General features: G+C 43.8%; 1 protein-coding gene across 1 annotated transcript in view; it reads right to left on the bottom strand.

The window, feature by feature from the left end:
* Window positions 1-562: 562 nt before the first annotated feature.
* The window catches only part of ZNF462 (zinc finger protein 462), an 87914-nt gene continuing 67241 nt past the window's right edge, over window positions 563-21235 (bottom strand). Inside the window, exons 8-13 of the mRNA XM_082301945.1 lie at window positions 17347-17611; window positions 14687-14823; window positions 9093-9316; window positions 6611-6743; window positions 1737-1851; window positions 563-784 (exon numbers count right to left, since the gene is read on the bottom strand). Of these exons, the coding sequence (XP_082158071.1) occupies window positions 583-784; window positions 1737-1851; window positions 6611-6743; window positions 9093-9316; window positions 14687-14823; window positions 17347-17611 (1076 nt within the window). The 3' untranslated portion in view covers window positions 563-582. The remainder of the gene's footprint in view (window positions 785-1736; window positions 1852-6610; window positions 6744-9092; window positions 9317-14686; window positions 14824-17346; window positions 17612-21235) is intronic.

Here is a 21235-nt window from a genome sequence, read left to right as displayed (position 1 = left end):
TTAATTCTGAGGTACTAGGAAACAGGTGACTGTTTTTTAAGCAAAGCAGTTTCTGTTTTGTTTTTTTTTGTTTTCCTTTTTTTTTTTTCTCCTTTTTTTTTTTTCCTCTTTTTATCTAATTTTTTTTTTTTTTTTTCTTTTCTAAAGCAGTTGCGTTCAGTCTGGAAAAGCGTTACGTATTAAAACTAGAAAAACGCACACAAACTTGTGCGTTGAAAAGTTGTCCCCCCACCACTTCTTCCACGCTCACGACGCTTCCACTCATAAAACAATCGAAGTCTCTCCACTGCAAAGCACGATGTGTAATGTAGGAAAAACACGGGGAGTTGCTTCATTAGTCCAAGATGAATATAACTTCCCATTGTCAGATCCAGGAGGAAAAAGATGCAGTGACGTAATGGAACCACTTATTCCATCACTTAAATAACTTTTAATATACACACACTCACACAGGTACCAGTGCTTTGAAAATAGATCATTCAGTCCTAAAAGCAGCTTTATCTCTTCCTTCTGCCCGCCCCACCCCACCCCACCCCTCTCATCACCGTTCAAGTACGTCGATTAGAACCACACACCAAATGCTTATTCACTTTTGGCCTCCGGGTTGTCTAGGAGAGGTTTGTCAGCAGCCACGATGCTGACCGCTGTTTCTCCAGCGTGGGAGTAGTCCACCACCATGGTCTCGATGCCTTCCTTCTCTTCTGGCAGCGTGCTGGCGGTGTCCTCCACGTCCTCCTTGGGCTGGCTGTCCTCGCCGCTCCTGTGCTTGCTCTCGTTCAGCGCCCTGCGGTGAAAAACACGAACGGTCGGTCGGACACAGGGTACAGCAAAGCCATGCCCATCACATGAGGGACAGGAGTGGATCACTTTCCAAAAAAGCAGCCACACCATGCCACAGGCTCAAAAGGAGAGGCAGACGAATGAATGTGCTGGTTGGACCCATGACATTCAAGCCCTGAAATCGAATCTTTGTTTGTTCCGCGCTGGGACAAACTTGGGACCAGAGGGAAGAACTCAAATTGTGACACTTTAAGTTTATTCCCATCTCCCTGGCCTCTTGTAAACAAGACTTAGGAGACACCAAACAAAAGAACAGGAAAGGAGTACTTTCCCCAACAAATTAATAAAATCCCATAAAACTTTTCATAGGTTGCAGCATTTCAAGTACTTATATTCAGACTTATATTCTCTTAAGGGTAAGAGAAGTTTTTGTTTCTCATCCCATCGCAGTTAACCCACAATACTGTACTCAAATGCTTCCCAGATGTCCGCAACCTTGAAAGAAATCCACTCTTTGAAGAAACTCTGGCTATAAAAAGAAGATCTCTGCTACCAATGAGATCTTCATCAAAAGAAGGAAACAGACTGTTCCAGAGATGCCTGTGATGCATATCACACCACAGTGTGCAAACTGCCACAGAGAGAAAAAATTATTTTAAAAATCAACAATACACTTAGGGGAAGTTAATCCTGGCCAAGAGGCATTTACCTAGAGACAATCTTTTAGAACCACAGTTAAACCCTACGGTTCACAGCCAGCCTGGTCAGCAGAGTTAAGAAGAATGAATGGGTGAACATGCAGAGACATCTGATGACAGTATCCACAGATTTAGGTCTACACAGAACTGTGTTTGCACATGTGTGGCTTTTTGGGAGGGGAGATCTGGGGTGAGGGGAATATGCAGAGTTCTACTGACACCCCTGGCTGTTTGGCAAGGGAACACAGAGCAACTTACATGCCGTGTCTCAGCACGTGCCGCTCCCACTCAGAGCCCTCTGTAAATGATCGGCCGCAGAACTCGCACGGGAAGCGTTTCTCTGGAGCGCTGCTGTCAGGAAACATCATGGGATCTGGAAAAGGACAGCACAAGCCCATGAACTCGGAAATGCCAGGGCAAGAAGGGACCACTGTGATCCTCCTCTGATCCCCTCTGCTGCACCTCTCATTCCAGAGAAACAAAAGGACTTTCCTGTCAAGTAACTGGGAAAATGCAACTCCTGCAAAAGAAAAGTGACGCTGCAAGTGACAAACCCCATCCTAGGTCTTAAAGCATCTCTGCAAGCAGGGGCAACAAGTTACTACTCCCTGTTCTTGTATTTCAACAAATGAAGAGACTGTGGAATTTGAATTCTAAATCAAAACTTTAAAGTCTAGGACTGAAGTGGCCTGAAAGCAAAATCGAAAAACCCACTCAAGTCCATCTATAGTTTTGGAACCGGTAGTACGAATTTTAGGAAATACATGGATTTGGTATATTTAACATGTGATTCTTGTAGTAAATCATGAAGTCTCATGGATTAAGTCCTGCATCTTAACTACACAGGTGTTTCATCACATCCTAATCTTTTATACAAAGTGCTTGGGGCCTCATTTGCAGAAGTGTCAAGCACCTTGTAAAATGAGTGAAGTCACTGGCAGCTCAGGGAATGACATTCCTGAAAGCCAAGCTCCATGTGAACACAGCCTGCTCCGACAAAAGATGAAACATTTTCTCACAAATTAAGATGATCACCGCACAAGCCATTAAAAATAATTGCACGAACTATCTCACTTGATTCTTTTGCTGGAAATGAGACAGCACCATCTGCTCAGAGCATTAATTCCTTAGCAGGGATTATCTTAAGCAAGAAATCAACAGAATGTCTTTCTGACTCCTCCTGAACTACATAATAAAAGAAAAGGGATTTTGCTTAATTTTGGTTCTGATCTCTGCTCACTTGATTTCTTCTCTCAGACTTACTCTGCTTAGGATCAGTCTATGAACTCAAAATTGCTCACACATTCCCTGTTATTCATACCTAAGTCCTGCAAATGCATTTCTCACTAGTTAACCTTTACCTCAATTTTATATGGAATGGTTCTTGACATAATTTTTTGCCTCTTCCCGTGAAAGGAAAAAATAAAAATCCACTTTGCATTTCTTATTGTTGGGAACTTATTTGTTATGTGGCTAAATATCATAAAGCTGCTGTGTCAGGCGGAACACCAGAATGCAAGCAAATGCCATTAGCTCAGTTTACATCTGGATTTTTAACACCTTAAGCATGGCACAAATGCATAAACACACTGCAACACACAGACTAGTCATGATAGGGGGATTAATATTTTTGATATTTAAATCAGTTTTAGAGGCAAATGCTGCTGATGTTCTGTATAAGAATATACCTATGGTATAGCACACAACAGGGTGTTTATTCTGGGCCTCTGCAGAGAGGAGATGTGAAACAGAGAGACTGTTTTTGCCTAAACAGGGAGGAGCTGGGGTTGTGCAGCCTGGAGAAGAGGAATCTCTGGGGAGACCTTTCAGTTCTTAAGGGAGGATTATGAGAAAGACAGAGAAACACTTTTCACCAGAGAGCAGTGACAGAGAAAAGAGCAACAGTTTTAAACTGAGAGTAGGGTAAGACTGGACACAAGGAAGAAAATTTTTAAGATGAGAGTGTTGAGACAGCTGCAGAGGGTGCCCACAGAAGCTGTGGCTGCCCCATCACTAGCAATGTCTAAAGCCAGGTTGGACGGGCCTTGGAGCAGCCTGGGACTGTGGAAGGTGTCCCTGCCCATGACAGGGAGCGGAACAGGATGAGCTTTAAAGGGCCCTTCCAACCCAAGGCAGTCCACGATTTGCACCTGCAACCCCCATTAAGTTTAGCAAGTGTTACTCCAGTAAATTCACCACCTCTTCAGACAACACTATCCTGCTCATCCTACTTCCCAGTAACTTTTGCTTCTAGGGATGTGAATTTGGGCTGGTTCCCTGGAGGAGTATCAGCAGCTGCTCTTCTCTGGGTCCTGCAGAGGAGAAGTACCAGACTGCACACACACCTGACTTCTCTGTGGTTTTGCTGTGTCACACATACAAGCACTCACAGACATTTAATTTTTGCCTGTTACAGAAAAACACCTCTCGATCTGCTAAGACCAACACATAAAGATCAGGAAGAACCTGTCTGACACAGAGTTCCTATCTGGGAGAGCTGTACTTTGCATGGTCTATGCCAGACACTTCATTTCTCCCCACACATCTCCTTTTATGCTATATCCTTTACCACAAGCAAATGACTGTCCTCCTTTCCCATCCAAGACTGCAGGTCAGCTCTGCTGCCCAGCTCTGTCTGTTCACATGGATAATGGCCTTTCTTTGGACCAACAGCCCACTTGGAGAAGCCACAAGCTCTTATTTGCACCTTCAGTACTGCGCAGAGGAGCTCAAGTCAAAGTGGTGAATTTAGGGAAGAAATCCTGATTCTCCCAAAGTCACACACCTCGGACAGGTACTTGGAGCACACAGAGGCACTCTCAGCAAATCGCACTTCCTGCTAACACCACAAAGGCTAGAATTGTCATATGCACCCCACTAGCACCCAGGATTACAGAATTTGATGTGATTTGAAAGCTGTGACAGCATTAGCCACTGTGACAGGCTCTGTCTGAAACCACAGGTCTGGTCCTTTGCTAAGAGGACAAACCATTTCTGTGCCAGAAGTATCTTCTGAAAATGCCTAGGAAGGTGCCAGCATGCAACTGAGCATCCACCCATGTCTTCAGTTCCTGTCTCATTGGGATATTTCTCAAAAATCTTGCACCTTAGAGTGGCAATTCACACAACTTGTGTAGAAAAATGCAATCAATACGGCTGGATCTTTTCTAATATCCTTGTTGCAGTAGGCATAAGTGTTTTCTGCATTTTCTACCTATTTTAGTATCATCTATTACAAACGGTTAAGAGATTAAAAAGGAGGAAAAAAAAAAAATAACAACAGTGAGACATTAACCCTACAGGCCAGAGAGGAAAGAAATGCTGCAAAACAAACTTGAAACCTTGCCTGATTTTTTTAGGCTGGTCATCCAAACAAGCATGCAGAAATAATTTTAGCCAGTCATGGATTGAAGAAAACAGAGAGACACAGGTGAAAAAAAAAAGTACAGGATCATTAAAACACTGCCTTGCTTAACTCTGAAACATGAAGACAACACATCCATTAACCCTTGCAAATGTAAAACTCCTGCATAGAAGGTGACGGTTTTACACTTTCACAGTGTAACCTAAAGCCAGTTTAAACAATGAACTTCACCTTGGGCTGCCCCCCCTGCCCGTGGCACATTTGCAGGGAGTTGTAAGGCTTGGCAGAGAGCACTTTCCTCTCCTTGGTCTGGGTACCACAGCCTCCAAGGTCACCTCAGCACCTGTGCCTGTGTGTAATGCTAAGGTAATCCTCACCAGGACAGCTTGACTCCTCACCCCCTGCTAGCTGTGGGTCTACACAGGACATTAATCAGCCTGCTGCATCTGCAGCTGTGGTGAGCTGGTGCTTCAGTCAAACCACATCACCATTTTTGTTCCAGCCACCAAGCTCTGAGGGTCGAAGCTGTCCCTGAGCAGACACAACCGAGCAGGTTTCCAAACAGCTGCTAATGCTGAACTCTGAAATGCATATGGAACTGACACCCCTTTAGGTCCTCCTCCACTGGCTTCCATTCTCATTTAAGTAAAAGCCATCACTACCCACTCTTGAAGTGCTGCTGATAAGCAGAAACTGAATTTATGCTGCAGGGACACTAAATGAAACCCAGGATGCTGGGGTCTTGCTGTTAAAAGGCAAGAGGCATTATCTGAACCCCCCCCCTAGTTCTGTAAACTACCTGTAAGCCCAGAAATAGGAATTTTTGAATGCCTGAAAACATGTACAGAGACATGTTTCTTTTTCTGAAAAGCCCTTGAGTGAGTTTGAAAGCTAAAAAATCAGGAGGAAGAAGGTAAAAATGGTGGAAGTACAGAGAACTTGGCTAACTGCAGTTGTCAGCATCAAGAACTGGGTGACCTGTTGTACAAACCACAAAGGGACTAAAGACATTAGAGACCTGTTGCATTTGTATGCTGAATTGTTGCACCAGATAAAACACAGTTACACCAGATATTGAAATAACTTGGCTTTCATGGGAGAAGGTTGTTGGAAAAGAAACCCTTCATTTAATTAACTGAGAACTTACTTTTTCCCTGCTGATCTAACTTCAACCAAACCAAAAGCATATGACCCGGCCTTGTTGAAGTTAGTGGGATTATTCTTAGATACAAACCATGGCACATATTTAAATATAAAATGGTACAGACAGGTGGGGTAGGGATGTACCGTGGCTCTGGAGCTGCCAGCTGCAGCGACTGCAAACAGGACTGACTATCTGACAAAGAATGCTGGCCAGAGAGTAAATAACAGCCCACAAAGCAGCCTACATCCCTCACTTGGACAACGCCAAGTGAAAGCTGGGTACTGGTTACTGAAACAGAAAATCTGACAGGCCACTAAAATACACTTCCATAGTTTTCCAAGCCCTTATAGATGTTATCTGAACAGGCAGATTAGTCACAGATGCTATCTGTGCTTCCTCATAGCATGTATTCTCTTAACAGAAACAAGGAGGATTAGAAACACAAGATTCCCACAGGAGCTGTGTCTTCAGGAAAGCCACATTCTGCTTCTGCTGCCATGCCTGCTGCAGACTTTGTGCTGTCCACTCAACAGCTGACCTCGCACAGTTAGACTGCTGAGGCATGTTGCAGTGCCTAAAAAAACCCAATGAAAACCCCCCAACACATCAAAGAGCAGCACTGACCTCTCTCTTCAGCCTTGGGGCTTAACTCTTCTTCTTTTTCTTCTTCATCACTGCTAGAGCTCTCTGTTTTCCCTTTCATTTGTTCCAACTGGTCCAAGTTAACCCGTCCAACCAGCTCAAAATTACGACTCACCTTTGAAAGAAACACTTCTGTTAGCACCCAGCACAATCACCAACCAACCAGAGACGTGGCCACATATGCAGAACAAAACCAAGCACACCCCAAAGCCTGCTCAGGTCGAGGTGACATGCAGCCCCCATAAACAAATTAACACTCATTTATTTCCAGTGACAGCGAGCCTTCTACTGCTGTTTTTTCGGCATTCCTAATTTCTGGTTTCTGGAAATTAATGAGATTTGGCAAACCCCCTTCATTTCTCCATCCAGTAAATGTGAAACATCAAGTCGTATCCTCATTTTTATGCCATTATTCAACCACTGTGATCAAACACTGCTACCACAGATCCACGCTGAAGGGAAACTCTCTGTGACTGGTTCATTCAGCTTTATTCATGAAAGGATGGTTCTTTTTCTCACTAAGCACACGGCTGCTGTGTGCCACATACACTCTCACTCATTAATAACAGATTAATTTTCATTACGCCGGGCTGCAAAGTGCTTTGCAAACTGATACACAGACTATAATGGGAACACTTCACCCAGCAGACAAATTCAGCTAACCCTGGGGTGAAATGCACCAGCTACTTAACAGCTCACAGCAGCAGTATGAAAGGAGCAGCTCAGGGCACAGGAGTCAGGAACTCCACCACATCCAACAGGAACAGCGGAGCAGCAGCCCAGATTTACAGTGGAGGCGGAGAGCGTGGAGCATGACCAGGACACTGAGGCTAATACTTGCTGGATGACAAACGCCCTCTGAGCTCATTGATCACTGCTGGGAAGTGTTTTGGATTCATCTTTCATGCAGAGAGACAGCCCTCCAGCAGCACAGGCACTGAGCCACGGAGGCAGAGGGGATGGAGACAGAGTGGTGAGTGCAGTACAACATGTCCTGCAAGATGCTGAATGAAATATCAACACCCACTGACTGTTTTTTACCCCTCTGTGGGAAAGGAAATGGGAACGATCCTGAGGAGGACGTGAAGTAGACTGCAGTGTACATCCAAATAACAAAGTATCCTGAATGCAGAGGTGTGAGGATTCCCAGTAGTGGGTACAGACAGTTGTGACGAGGTTCTCTAACTCAGCACATAACCCCCAACGAATTTAAACAAACAAGACCACACGAAAGGCACTTGATTTAACTCAGCTCATACAAAGAAACTCTTTTTAAGGTGCGATAGACAACCTGTGTAGTAGCTGAGCCCAGAACTTAAGACACAAATTGGAGAGGTATAACTTCCAATGAAAAAAGGGGAAAGGATGCCCTAAACTACCCAGCACCACCACTGCAAGTCCAGACTGGAAGGGAGAGCTAAGTTAAGGGAATAATCTTCCCAGCCTGAGGCACTGTGTCAAAAAGAACCAAGCAAAAGTTCCTCCTGCATATACCAGACATCTTGCTGTGATGACCAGGAGGTGTGGAACTCCTTCTGCACCATTTGAATTGCAGAAGACTCTCCAGAAGTAATAAAAGATGGCAGAGGAGCATAGCAGCCCAGCATAAATTAACAAAGTTTGGTTTTGTAAGATGGCCAAATATTTTTTAAGCATAAAAAGTGGGAGTTTTTTTCTGGGACTTCTGCTGCTAATACCTTCCCTATAAATATACTTGGCTTTAAGGAAAAGTCATTCAGTCAATGAAGTTTTCAGTGAGGACCTTGGGCAGCTCAGCTCCAACAGGTGAAGGCACATAGCTGCCTCCCCTGGAAACTGCCAAGGAAGCACGCTAGGAAATATTCCAAAACACATCCCAGTTCTAGAACTTAAACGGTTTCTCAGCTACAGAAATTCAAAGCTAGCAGTCTGTGGAAAGCCTTTAATGACTTCTCAAAGACTGGTATGCACTCAGGTAATCCACAAAAACTCCAAAGCAGTCTTAACTTAGGACCTGGTTAGATTTGCTGTTTATCTTTCCCTTGTTAAATGTAAAGGGGGATGTATAGCCCTCTTTGTTAATAAAATATGCATGGCATGTCACGCTGCTGAAGTTACCAGAGCAATCCTGTGTTTGGAATCTCCTGCCTTTTTATAGGGGCTGAATCACACTGCCTTGGTATTGTTCCACCACCCTTTTCCCACCCCCTTTTAAATAAACCCAGCATGCACAAGGAGCCTTTTACAGATAATCACACTCTGCATGCAGCAGTTTGCCAATTCTGATCAATCTGAACAGCTTCAGAAATGATTATTTTTCAGTTTCTGAAGAAAAAAAGTAAGAGAAAAATGAGGAAGGGAAGTGCAACATGGGATTAGTTTCCAGATTTGGGGAGGTTAAAAACCCCCAATGCCAAATTGGCTACTAAGACATGCAAGTAAACTAACAGTGTTTGCAATGGAATTAAAGCTATTTGGGTCTTACCTTGTGCTCATCTCGAAGGTGAGCGTCCAGCTCCTCTGTGTGTTTGGTCTCATAGTAGCAGAGTTGGCATTTGTAAGGTTTCAGTTCATTGTGCTTCTCTATGTGCTGCTGCAAGCTCTCGTCACTGGAGCAGGTGAAGGTACACTTGTCACAGCGGAAAACAACTCCCTTCAGGTACTTGGACAGCTTGGAACGGCAGACTTCAATGGGAACGACCCTCTCCTCTGTGGGGACAGCACAACATTCACTCAGTAACACCAGGGAACAGTTCTCCCTGCCAGGACGGGGTTAATCTCCAAAAACTACAAAGGCAGGTAATGGGTGATTGGGTGAAGAGGATAGGAATGGAAGGTTTTGGGCCAAATGAGACTCCATCTGTGAGTCAGAGGAGCAGAGCCCAGGAATACAAAACCAGCCACAAACCAGCCAAGACCAAAAGTGTGATTTTGTCCAGTACTTGACAGTGGCCAGCAACAGCTTCTAGAAAAGTAATAAACAGGGAAGCTGCAGGGTGCTTCCCAGTGCATTACAGGCTGCTGGCTCTGCACAAATCCAAGCTGGTGTTCTCATCATCACACCCAAACCTACCCTCTGGGGACTGAGAAGGTGAGCAGGGCAGCACCTTTCCCTGGAAAAAGGCTGCATAGTTCAGCCAGCAGCAGAAACTTCCCGACATACCCAGAGCCTTCAGAAAGCTCAGACTCAAACTCTGCACACGTACGATGTACTGAAAATGCTCTTGCTGAGTTTCTAAACTCTCCACTCCTCTAACAAAGCACTGATGTTTAACAGAGCAGCAATTAATTTCGGTCACTTGACACAGCCAAAATCCGATGTGCCTCAACACTCATCCACTGTGGTTCCCTCCATGCTGTGCACACAACAGAAACCCCAAATCTGACCGTGCAGCTGAGGGTCACCAGCAGATCCTCATTAAGGCTTTTGTTACCCCAACTGGCATTTTGAGCTAGAACACTTGAAACTTAGCACTGTTCCTCCTTACGGACTGCACGTTAAAAGGAGGGGTTTGATCCTTCTCATCCAGGCTCATCCCTAAGGACAGGCAAAAAAAAGAGGCCTGAATCTCCTATGGTAGACATGAAGGCTGAAGGAATGTGAGACGTGGCAATGCACACATGGATCTGAGCCAACAGGCCCTTTCTTTCAGTGAGGAGGGTAAAATTACATCCAAAGACAACTACAGAAACACGCGCTCCCTTTACAGTAAGACTTTTTTCTCCAGCTCAACAAAATATTCCATCCTGCCTGGCTTCTCCCTGAGCACAAAACTTACCCTATCTCGTAACTTCCCTCTTTTTGAAGTTTTCCCCAAAGCTATGCCTTAACCAGGAAAGAAGAAAACAAACTCCCAAAGACTTGTGATTCTTTTCTACACCAACAACAGCTTCTCTAACCATAAAGAAACTGAGTAGCAGCCATTCAGGGTGGAAAGAGGGGAGGGGAGAATAGGGTTCAAGACACAGCAGAATTTGAAGCTGTGGTACTGAGATCACTAGAAAAACTTTTTACAAGGTTGTTGCAGCTGTGTGCTTTTGGACTCACAGAAGTAAGTGACATAGCCAGTTTCAAAAGTCAAAAAGCCAAGTAAGGTTTTCAAAAACAGAAATACTAATTAAAATACTTTAAAATTCACTTTTCCTGTAATGCCTGGCACAGATTTAAAAAGTTAAGACATGGAATGGTATAAAACTTTAAATCTACCAGTCTGAAGTAATGAAGCATTCTCTTACTCACATTAACAAAACCTATTACCTCACAATCACACAGAGTCCCCAAATCAAAGGCAACACAGTAAGAGGAGAAGAGCGAAATAGACATGAACATCAATTCCAGATTGAAGGATTTCAGTTTCAGGGAATGACTTACAACCTTCACATGATGTATTCATGTCAGTGAGCTTCCTCCAAGCAGTGATTTTGGAACCTGCAGGGCTACCTGGACCTGGAATGTTACATTTCTTAAGGTGATGCTCTCACCTCCAGCTTGCCCCTGCAAAGCCCTGTTTATCTAATTACTCATTTACTATGCACTTATCATGTCTGGACAACAGAAAAATTACAGCAAACCATAAAACCCCACACACAAATTGAAGAGGTAGCTTCTTTACCCACATGTAGACTTCTTCAAAGTTCATCAGTGTGTAATCAAAGGCTGCTGGAGACACCTCACAAAAAGATGTCCTGGCTTGTGGAACAATTTTGCAAGAGGTGTAATTAAAAAATAACAACAAAATAAACACCTGACAAAAGCATCATCTTGGTTTAAGAAATCCAATCCTTCCATTAGACTGGAATATTCAGGCTAATCACATCAGGGAATTAACTGAAAGGACATTAATGACTAACTATTTGCAGTGCTATAACAAAGTAGACACACATTTTTTTGCTCAAGGCACAAGAGAGCTCAGGACTGTATTACTCCTTAGTTTTAAGGAGATATCTTTATTCAGCAACACACCAAAGCTCATACAACTTATTTCCTTCTCTCAGAGGTAAACCAAAAAAAGCAGTCCTACTATCTAGACACAGACCAATTATTTGGTCATCTTGGGTTTTGAAAATGTGTATTTTTTGCCTGGAAATCCAAACTACAATCACAGAACATGCAGAATTTGCATTCCAGTAGTCAAAAGCAAGCACTGCACAAGGGCTCTGTATGTTATCAGTGAAGTTGTATGCACAATGGAAAATGTCAGAAACAAGCATGTGCAAGGAATCAGGATATGTGGCAAGGAAGCCTTTGGGGAGGTAGCTGAATCTGAAAATTTATCCAGAAGGTAACTACTCCAAACATGTGGGTGTTACCCCTCTTGTATGGGAGAAGAAAATCACTAATTCTCTAAGGGAAGGAAAAGGAAGAAAAATGCCCAAGGATTTAAAAGTAGAGCCAACAGTGAACTTGGTAAGCTGCATTCAGCCCTGGAAAAACACCAATACACTTCAAACTGCATGAGGGGAATGCTACTGGAAGGGATAACATCAGGAGAAAAGGTGGTCAGGCACTGGAAGGGGCTGCCCAGGGAGGTTTGGAGTCCCCATTCCTGGAGGTGTCCAAGGAACAACTGGAAGTGGCACTCAGTGCTCTGGGCTGGCTGACAAGGTGGGGATAGGTCACAGCTCGGACTCGATGGTCTCAGAGCTCATTTCCAACCTAAATGGCTCTGTGACACACTAATTGCATTGTCCAGCATAAAGGCCAACACTGCTGCTGGTCACGGATCAGGAATTCACTGTCTCCTCTTGCCTGTCATAGAGACCGGGAGAGAAAAGACCTGTCATAAAGAACCAGAGAGCCAAACTTCCGTCAGTGACCTGCAGCAGCCTCTGGCTATGTCAGCCCCGTGGGACAGGACACCGGCAATCAGTCTGTGCTCCACCTGTACCCACAGAAGGGAGACTGAGCTGCCCTTACATTGATCAGGGGTGAGTCGTACATGACAGAAGCTCTTGGAGCCTCTCCTTCTTCATGGAAAGCAAATTCCTTGCCTAATTTTTTTTTTTGTTCTCACTAGGCATTCAGGCTTCTAGCTGATACTCCTTTAACCCTGTGAAATTCAGCCTCAGTAGCCACTCATCAGGAGGCAAATATATTCTCCATTTCAAGCACATGCTGTTTCACCAAGGATTAGGAGTGCAGCAACTTGGAAGTAATGTAAGAGTCATGCATCTGTAAACATGCCTTTTGCACAAAAAGGAACATTAACCATGAGTGGATCAAATCTTTCACTCCTGATTTTACATACTGCACCACTCCATCTACCTCAAAACTAATTTTCTTGGGCCGCAGCTCAGGGTTATGCCCTTGCTTTGCCAATGCAATGGCCATAAAACAGGAAGGCTATCTCAGACTACATTGACTATCCCTCAGTCTCTTTTCCAGTGCACATTAAATCTTGTCAAAACTGTCTGCTCCAGCTGCCACACAATTAAACACAATAGCAGAGGGTTGTTTTTTAGCTGGGTATATGCGCCAGAAATAACTCTTTAAGTATGAACCATGCTTCCTTTATTACCTGGATACGTGATGTCAAAGAAAACCCTGTGGTGGCCTCTGTGATTCTTTATCAGCTATAATCCCATTTGCATTAAAACTTCTTATGCTGTTTTTTCTCTCTCAGCACCATGGTGCATACACCATTATGTCCTTTGCTATAAGGTTTGTTTCAGCAGCAAAAACTCTTTGAGGCTGGTTTCTGCAACTGAAGCAACAGTTCTACAGAAAAAGAGATCGACAGTTTTACTCACCCAGGAGGCGAAAACCTCCTTGCAACGGGCCAGAGCTGCAGTAGAGCTCACAAGCACAAGCAGTAGAGCTGCTTGAGCTCATTAAGTGCTCTTCCACTTCTGCAACTGGACATTCCCAGTATCAAATCTATGCATGATGGAAAACACCCTAAATCCATCCAGTTCCCCCTGTTTTAAAAGCCTGGCATTGTCTCCTGGAGCCCTGGCACAGCCACAAAATGGAGCAAACCAGGCAAAATCTGACATAGCAACACCTTCAAAGACAGTAAGTACAAGCCAAAGCATCTGCCAAACCCTTGCAACCAAACATGGCAGCTTTGTAATGTGCATTCTGAATCACTGATGGGTCATTTCCCCAGATGTTGCCTCAGAACAGCCCTGCTAGCAGAAAGAAATCCGAATTCTGCCAAGCTCCCTGTGCACCTGGTACAAGAAGGACTTCAAGCTACCAGCACTGAGAAGTGGTATGTTACAAGGAATTACGGTAGCACTTGTCACACCAGAATCTCCTCCAGGAAAAAGATGGCATGCAAAACTTGTGTTTGCTCACCAGCAGTACCCCACTGTGAAACTCTGCCCAACCTGCACGCAGGCAGAGTGCCATCCCAACACATGGGTTTGGATTTCGGCAGCCAACAGACCATCTACAAGCATCAAGTGTGATAGCTGTGGGCAGGAATCCCAGCCCAGAGAGCCCAAACTGCTGTCTCTCCTGAGCTAGCAAGCCCACAGTTAATGGAATGTAGAAATCCCTAATCCCACTTTTAGCAGGCTTAAAAAAAACTTAAAAAAAGGAGATATGTAGACAGAAAAGGAGTCTTACAGTAAAACAAAAAATGAGATATTTTGTTTCTAAGAACACTGAGGAGAAAATACTCAAGGAATTTATCAAGGGATATTTTGAGGCCTCTATGGTTAGCTGATAAACCTTTTGGGTGAGTTTATGATAGCAAGGCCTTTAAGATAACAAGGACATGAGCAGGGCACAGCTCTGGCCTAGATCAAAGTTGCAAATTAAGGCAACACTTGCTAAACAGGTGTTTGATGGCTGCTCACCTCCCTTGAGGAAGAACTTAAAAACTATTCCAAATCTGCTCTGTTTTGGCACTGGTGAACTTTGAATTTTACAGGAAATAAATCAGATGCATCGTATAGAAACAAAACAAAAAGATAAGCAAGGGCTAGTGACTTCTTCAACATAAACTTGTCCTCATGTACAGAGAGAGTAAAAATTTAATGAAACCAGTGTAAACAATTTAAAGAAACCAGACCAGGGCAGCGTCCAGCACTCCCCTCGCTGGACACAGACACGGACACGGACGTTGTTACCTCTGTGCAGAACTATGTGGTCAATCATGTTGCGTTTGTATTTGGTGTGATAGAGACAGAGAGGGCAGCGAAGGTCTTTGGGTCCTTCCTCGGGGACTGCCGAATGCCCGGCTTCCACGTGCATAGTAAAAGCAGATCTGTGAGAGAGGAGGGAGAGAATGGCAGCAGTCAGGAGGGGAACCACGAGGTGTCACAGCTCTATAAGGGATGTGTGGTGTAAAGAGGTGCAGATGCCACTCAGCTCTGTCTGCACGGCCCTGCAGAGGGGCTGCTCACATGAGCGACACATGAGCAGAGGTATCTGCAGGCTTGTACCCTCAAAGCAGCAAACACTCCTTGTGACAAGATATTCTGCTGCATGGGTTGCCCCATATAGTCACGTTGCTATAGCTAAGATAGCAAAAGAATTCCCATCCTTCATGCTCATTATCTGTCTTCAGGCTGAAACATTCAGTATGCTTTCTCCAGCAAAGGTTCAATTTTTAGCCAGTTGAGCAAAATCTGTCAACTGTTCTGGGTTTGCAGAGGGGAGGACAAACTTATCTCGGGCAGAAAACACCTTAACCATCTTGATCTAACCAGCTAAACTTTAGGTTGTGGGTACAAAAGGGATTTGTATTCATACTGAGTTTGGCACGGAGTGGTTTAACTTTCAAAGCATCAGCCATAAATATGAAAACCCAAGACTTAGAATACTCTATTTATTAGTGTGGAAGAATAAATGAATACTCCACAGTACTCCTCAACCAAAAATTTCATGCTGGCATTACGCTGCCTGCATACTTAAAGGTTGCAAGAGATAACAGAACTTAACTGTACATCCATCTAACCACAAACTCAGTTGCTGAAATGAGAGCTGTGCCTAAACCTGAGGCACTTGGTAATTTTTTCCCAAAGCAGTGATAAACCTTGCAAAAGCTAAGAGACTTGACACATTGAACTGGAGTAAAAAGTGGCTTTGGACCCAATCCAGCAATCACTGAATTCTGCAGGTTTATTTCTATCAACTTTGGTCACTGCTTTCATACACTTAAGTTTCTAGGGTGGCTTGAAGAGGGGATTGGTATGGGTTTTTTTTTTATTTTGCTTTCCCCATCCCTTTTTAAAGACAGAAAATACACTGCTATTAATGTGTTTAAATGCTGCCTATTTCATAACACCAAGCTGAAAGAAAATGGCACTTGCGAGACACAAAGAGATTGGACCTGGAAATTTCTGGTAGCATTTAAGACAGAGAGCAATCAGGATATTAAGCAGAAGTAGCACATTTTAACACAGAGAAAGCAAAAGTGAAGCCACAGAGGGTAGAGACATGTAACTAGGAGCTGCTCTCATGTGGATTCTCCAAGCTTTGTACTCAACATTTTCTTCAACAGAACTCCTTCCCTTTATCCAGTCCTACTGTTTACTGTCACTCGTAACATGTTTAAGACCACAAATGTCAGCTGAGGGTGTTATGCTCAAGGGCCCAGCACATCAGGAGGAAATGATGAACTGCACAGGTGCCTTCTCTTTTCTTACAGAGGAGCAGCTAAAAACACACACACAAACAAACACACAAGGCACTGAGCCTTTAAATTTAAATAATTGGATTTTCTGCAATGTCTCTGTATGCTATCAGATATGCTAGAGAATAGCATCTTTCTACCATTTAAGCTAGAAAGATCGGGGGGAAATAGAATTACATGAGAAGGGTTTCTTCAGTAAGGTGATATAAATTCCCCTGTAGCCCCAGGACACTTGATTGTCCCACGTTTCATGCTGGTTGCACCAGGAAATTACATTATTTCTGCAGAGAAAATTTCCACACTTAAGGACAAAGGGATCATGAAATGATAGTTCTTGATTCTCAGAGAATCTCAAGAGAAGGAGGGGTGCAGCAGAACTACCACCATGGACTTCCACAGGGCAGACTTTGGCCTGGTTAGGAGACTGGTAGAGAGTCCCTTGGGAGAGCATCCTGAAGGACAAAGGGATCCAGGAATACTGGATGTTTTCCAAGAAGGAAATTCTAAAGCTGCAAGAGCAGATTGACTCCATGTACCAAAAGATGAGACTGGCCTGGCTGAACAGAGAGCTATGTCTGGAACTTGGGGGGAAAAAAAGGAGAGTTTATGACCTCTGGAAGAAGGACTGTGCCAAGAGGACAATGGGGACGTTGTGAACCTGTCGACCTTAAGTTGCACCAAGGGAGATTTAGATTGGATGTAAGGAAAAAATTCTTTCCAGAAAGGGTTGTCAAGCACTGGAACAGGCTGCCCAGGGAAGTGTTTGAGTCACCACCCCAGAGGGATTTAGAAGATGTGCAGATGTGTCACTAGGGTTTAATGTTGGGCTTGGCAGTGCTGGGTTAATGGTTAACTTGATGATCTTAAGGGTCTTTTACATCCTGAACAATTCCATGACTCTAAAGCCTACTGCAAGGACTTACTGTGCTGTTGTCTGCAGCAGATGGTACCGGCTGTTGCAGGAGAGAAGAAAATGGATTACATGGATGCTGCTGTGATCTGGCATGGCATTTCCTATGCTCCTCTCCCTGGTCAGCAGTGGCCATGCCCCTGTTAGCTACAGCCAGCTCTCAAAGATCTCAGAAGTCTTTTCAAGTGCTTAAAAACAAAAACCCCTATGAGTAAATTTCATCTGTTTTGTACAGTACTTACTTAAAGCCTGTATAAAAGGAGCAATCTTTGCACTTGAAGAGCTTTTTCCCTCCATGCTTGTCGCGGTAGTGGCGCCGGATGCTCTGTATGTAACCCGAAGAGAATTCACAAAATTCACAGTTAAGGATGGCTTCCGCTTTTTCCACTCCTGCAGCACTCCCTGAAAGTGGGATTGGGCTGATGTTGTTGTTGTTCCTGGCCAAAGCTGCTGACTGGTAGTGGTTCAACTGCTGCTGAACATCAGGAGGCTCCGAGTACGAAGAGTCTGCAGGGAAACAGAGCAAAGTTGTTATTCCAGGTGGATCAACAAATCTAAAAAAGGCTTGATGATGCCTGCTCCAGAACCTACTGGCTTTTGGAGGGAGTTGATCAAGCTGGTGGTTATGAAACTAATCCTGCTTTCTGAAGGGATTAAGAGGTGCAGCATTTCTTAATCTAATTTAATGTGTATTCCACAATTTAAAAGGTGAGCAGTATGAATTATGGTTTTTTAGATCTGATTTTGGGGCGGAAAGGAGTGACACATTTAAATTAAAAGTAGCCTAAAAAGAAGCCTGATTTTGAGACACTTAGTTTGTGAAGGTAAAGCCCGTTAATCATACTGCCAAATGTTTTATGTGTTTGGCACATAAATCAGACCAGATCCTCTCAAATATTTTATGCCAGTTCACACAAGGTGAAGATCTGGCACTGGATACATGTAAATAATCTATCTATAGGGAAAAAAAAAAAAGAATAAGAAATGGGTACTCTTCCCTATTCATGCTGATGATGTTAGAAATTAAATCACCACTGGATAAAAGAGATGTTTAATCATCAATTACAGCAAAGCAAACTTTCAAACCACTGTGTTTTGCTATACTGAGGAAAGAGATCCCTATAGACACATCCCTTCTACAGCCCCGCAGAACTCTGCCACGCCATTTTAATGGCATGTGGAAGAACACAGTCCATAGATGTCTTGGTACTGAAACTGAAAGCTGTTAACATCTTGGTTGGATACCCAAAAAAAGGAGAGGGGGGTGAGGGAGGGTGGTGTTGAACCTTTCCCAACACACTGCTTTGAATGTGGAGGTTAGGAATTCATCTGCTTTGTTCAATATAACCCACAGCTGCCCATGAATGGCACAAATCAAAGCAGATGAATAAAGCACAGATGAATTTCAGTGCAATTTTCCTGAATAGAAGACAAAAGGCTCTTTTCCTAAGCTTTCTAGAAGGCGGAAAAAAGCAATGAGGGGGGGTGTTGGGAGGGAGGGAAGGCAGGACACAAACTGTACCAGCCACCTCCTGCTTTGATGTGTACTTTGTTTTCCAAAGCTGAATTCCCCAAAGCTAGATATATAGGAATTCCCTAACAGACACACATTTGTGGGAACTTAACACCACCCATTCCGACCAATTAGTATGGGGAGACAAAAGGCAAACAAGCCTATACAACACTGAGTGTGGGGACTTCTCCACCTGTCTTCAAAAGAGCAAAATGCTTGCTTTTCTTTTCCCACTACCACAGGCAGGGGTTACACATGCCCAAAAAATGAGTAACAAATAATGACAATAAAAAAACCCACACCAAACCCCGAAACAAAACAGGCACAGCAGATAAATGTCTCTGGGCTCCCCTGGCTTTACCACCAGGTGTAGACAGCAAAGAGAAAGGCACAGACAAGAAAGATTCTGGTAAAATGAATTGTTTTGTTTTGTTTTTGTTTTCCTTATCCAAGCCCCATGAGCTGAGTGAGGCTGGATTACAACACAGCATTTCTCATCTCCTGCTTCCACCACTTCTACAGCACGTTTGTTCACCAGGAGAGCTCACAGTGAGCTCCACCTGTTTAAATGTCAAGGCTTTCTTTCCCTTGTGCTTGAAGCAGGCTTCCCACTTCCTTTACTTTGGCACAGGACAGGCCTGAGGAACTGTAAACCCTCTGCAGAAGCCTCTTTTCTCGCAAAGGCAGCAACTGTGTGCTCACTCTCCTTTAGAAGAGAACCTTGAGGGTCAAGTGCATGGCTCAGAGGGGATTTGCTGACTCACTTCTCTGGGCTACCAGGTTCAGTGATTCTAAAAGCTCAAAACACAGTTAGACATGACAAGGGCATGGCAGCCTAAAAAGAAAGTTCATAGCATTTGGAACAACCTTTTTTTTGGTTTGTTTTTTTTTTTTGTGTACTAATCAAATTACTCTTAGGGTAACAAAGTCTAGTTTGCAGCTCACTTGTTCCCCTCCTCAGGAAGAAACGATCAAAAATTTCCACCACACCACCAATGTTCCTGGCCAAAGCCTCAAGAGATATCCATGGCTAAGAAAGCAATAGGTCTAAAAATGATTATTTTCAGAAGGAAGTTTTGCTGTTGTCTGCAAGATCTACTTTACTTCAGATGTTTTTACTCCTCCTATCATCTGGTGTCTATTATTCCAGCTTTCGAACTTTCCATCAGTTATTTACACAGCCCTGTGGAACCTGGTACGTGAAAACTGCAGAAGTGGATAGCTTCATGTCAATTCCCACACACACACACACACACACACACACACAAAAAAAAAAAAGCACATCAGGTCACTTTCCCTGTCATCAGGAACAGCCAGAAGAAAATTCTACCTTTCACGCTGGCCACCTGGGAGGTTTTGGTATATTGTTCCTTTACAATTAAAATAGTTATGATATTTAGAGGAATTTAAAAAAGCCATTTGAAGAGTTTTTTTTCCAGTGAGTCGTACCCTTGGACAATGGTAGCATGCATGGCCTGGTGTACTCTTTGCCTTTTCCCTTGCCAAATTCTTTCATTATACGGCAATCTTGCTGTAGCTCAAGATCTAGCACTTCCTGAAGGAAAACACTCAGGATTAACACGTGTGTAAAGGGCTTCTGTTGGTGTCTGAGAAGCAGATTGCCAGACAGCTATCCTGGCATGAAGGTGCAGCCCAGCTCCACCAGGAACACCCTGGACAGAGTCCAAAGCTGACTGAAGGCACGGGAAGTTTTCCACTGGGTTCAGCAAGCCCCACCTTCATCGTGCCCACTCCAAAACCAGCAGAGGCAGTGGAATGACAGCAACTGACTTGAGCTTGCCTCCAAAGATCCTGGCACACAGAGCACAGAGCAATCTGCCAGCAAATGACAAACAGTGGATGGGGGTGAGATTTTGGATATTTTTTTAACATTTATTTTTCAAAAGCAGTGTCTCAGAGAAGGGCCAGGGGTTCCAAATCCACAGCCATGGAGCAACAGCAATGCTTTAAAAACGGTACTTTCCCTTGGGCACCAGCTGGAAGAGTGGGCTGATGTTCCAGACACATTCTGGAGGCTGCCCCAACAACAGGATGCCTGGATGCCAGGCTGGAGAATGAAGGAGGAAGGGAGCGGAGCTTTTCCCTCAGAACTGACCCAAAAACTGAGTCATGGCTGTACACAATGCAAGTTCCACCTCTTCTTTTTCCTGCACCCCAAGCACAAACAGCTGGGAGTGCTCTGATAAAGTGTTAACAACCTTGGCCTGGAGCAGGAAGAGGGTTTAGCCATCCACGTCTGAAAAAAGCAAAAAAGGCCCTAAGAGCCTACAAGGTCAAAAAGCAGAAAACATTTAAAATAAGCAAAGGGAAGATTTAAGAAAATTTGTATTAAGTACATGTAAAACACAACAGCAGCGAATAAACACAAATGAAAGGGAAATGAAATGAAGAAAAATGAAACACCAGGAAGTACCGTTTACATTTTAAGGAAAAAAGGAGGGTTTTTTTTCACTGAACAGCCTTGAGGCAGCACAGGAAAATAAAGCACATTCATATATGCAGTGAAAGAGAAGAAAATTGAACACTTAGCCCTGACTCATTTGAAACAACCAACCCAACAAAAAAAGCCCACACCCAAAAACACTGAGATTCCTTTT

This window comes from Coloeus monedula (genome assembly GCF_965178545.1).
Source record: "Coloeus monedula genome assembly, chromosome: Z".
NCBI classification, from domain to species: domain Eukaryota; kingdom Metazoa; phylum Chordata; class Aves; order Passeriformes; family Corvidae; genus Coloeus; species Coloeus monedula.
The sequence above is the reverse complement of the archived record's forward strand: the minus strand, read 5'-3'. Positions and strand labels throughout refer to the sequence as shown.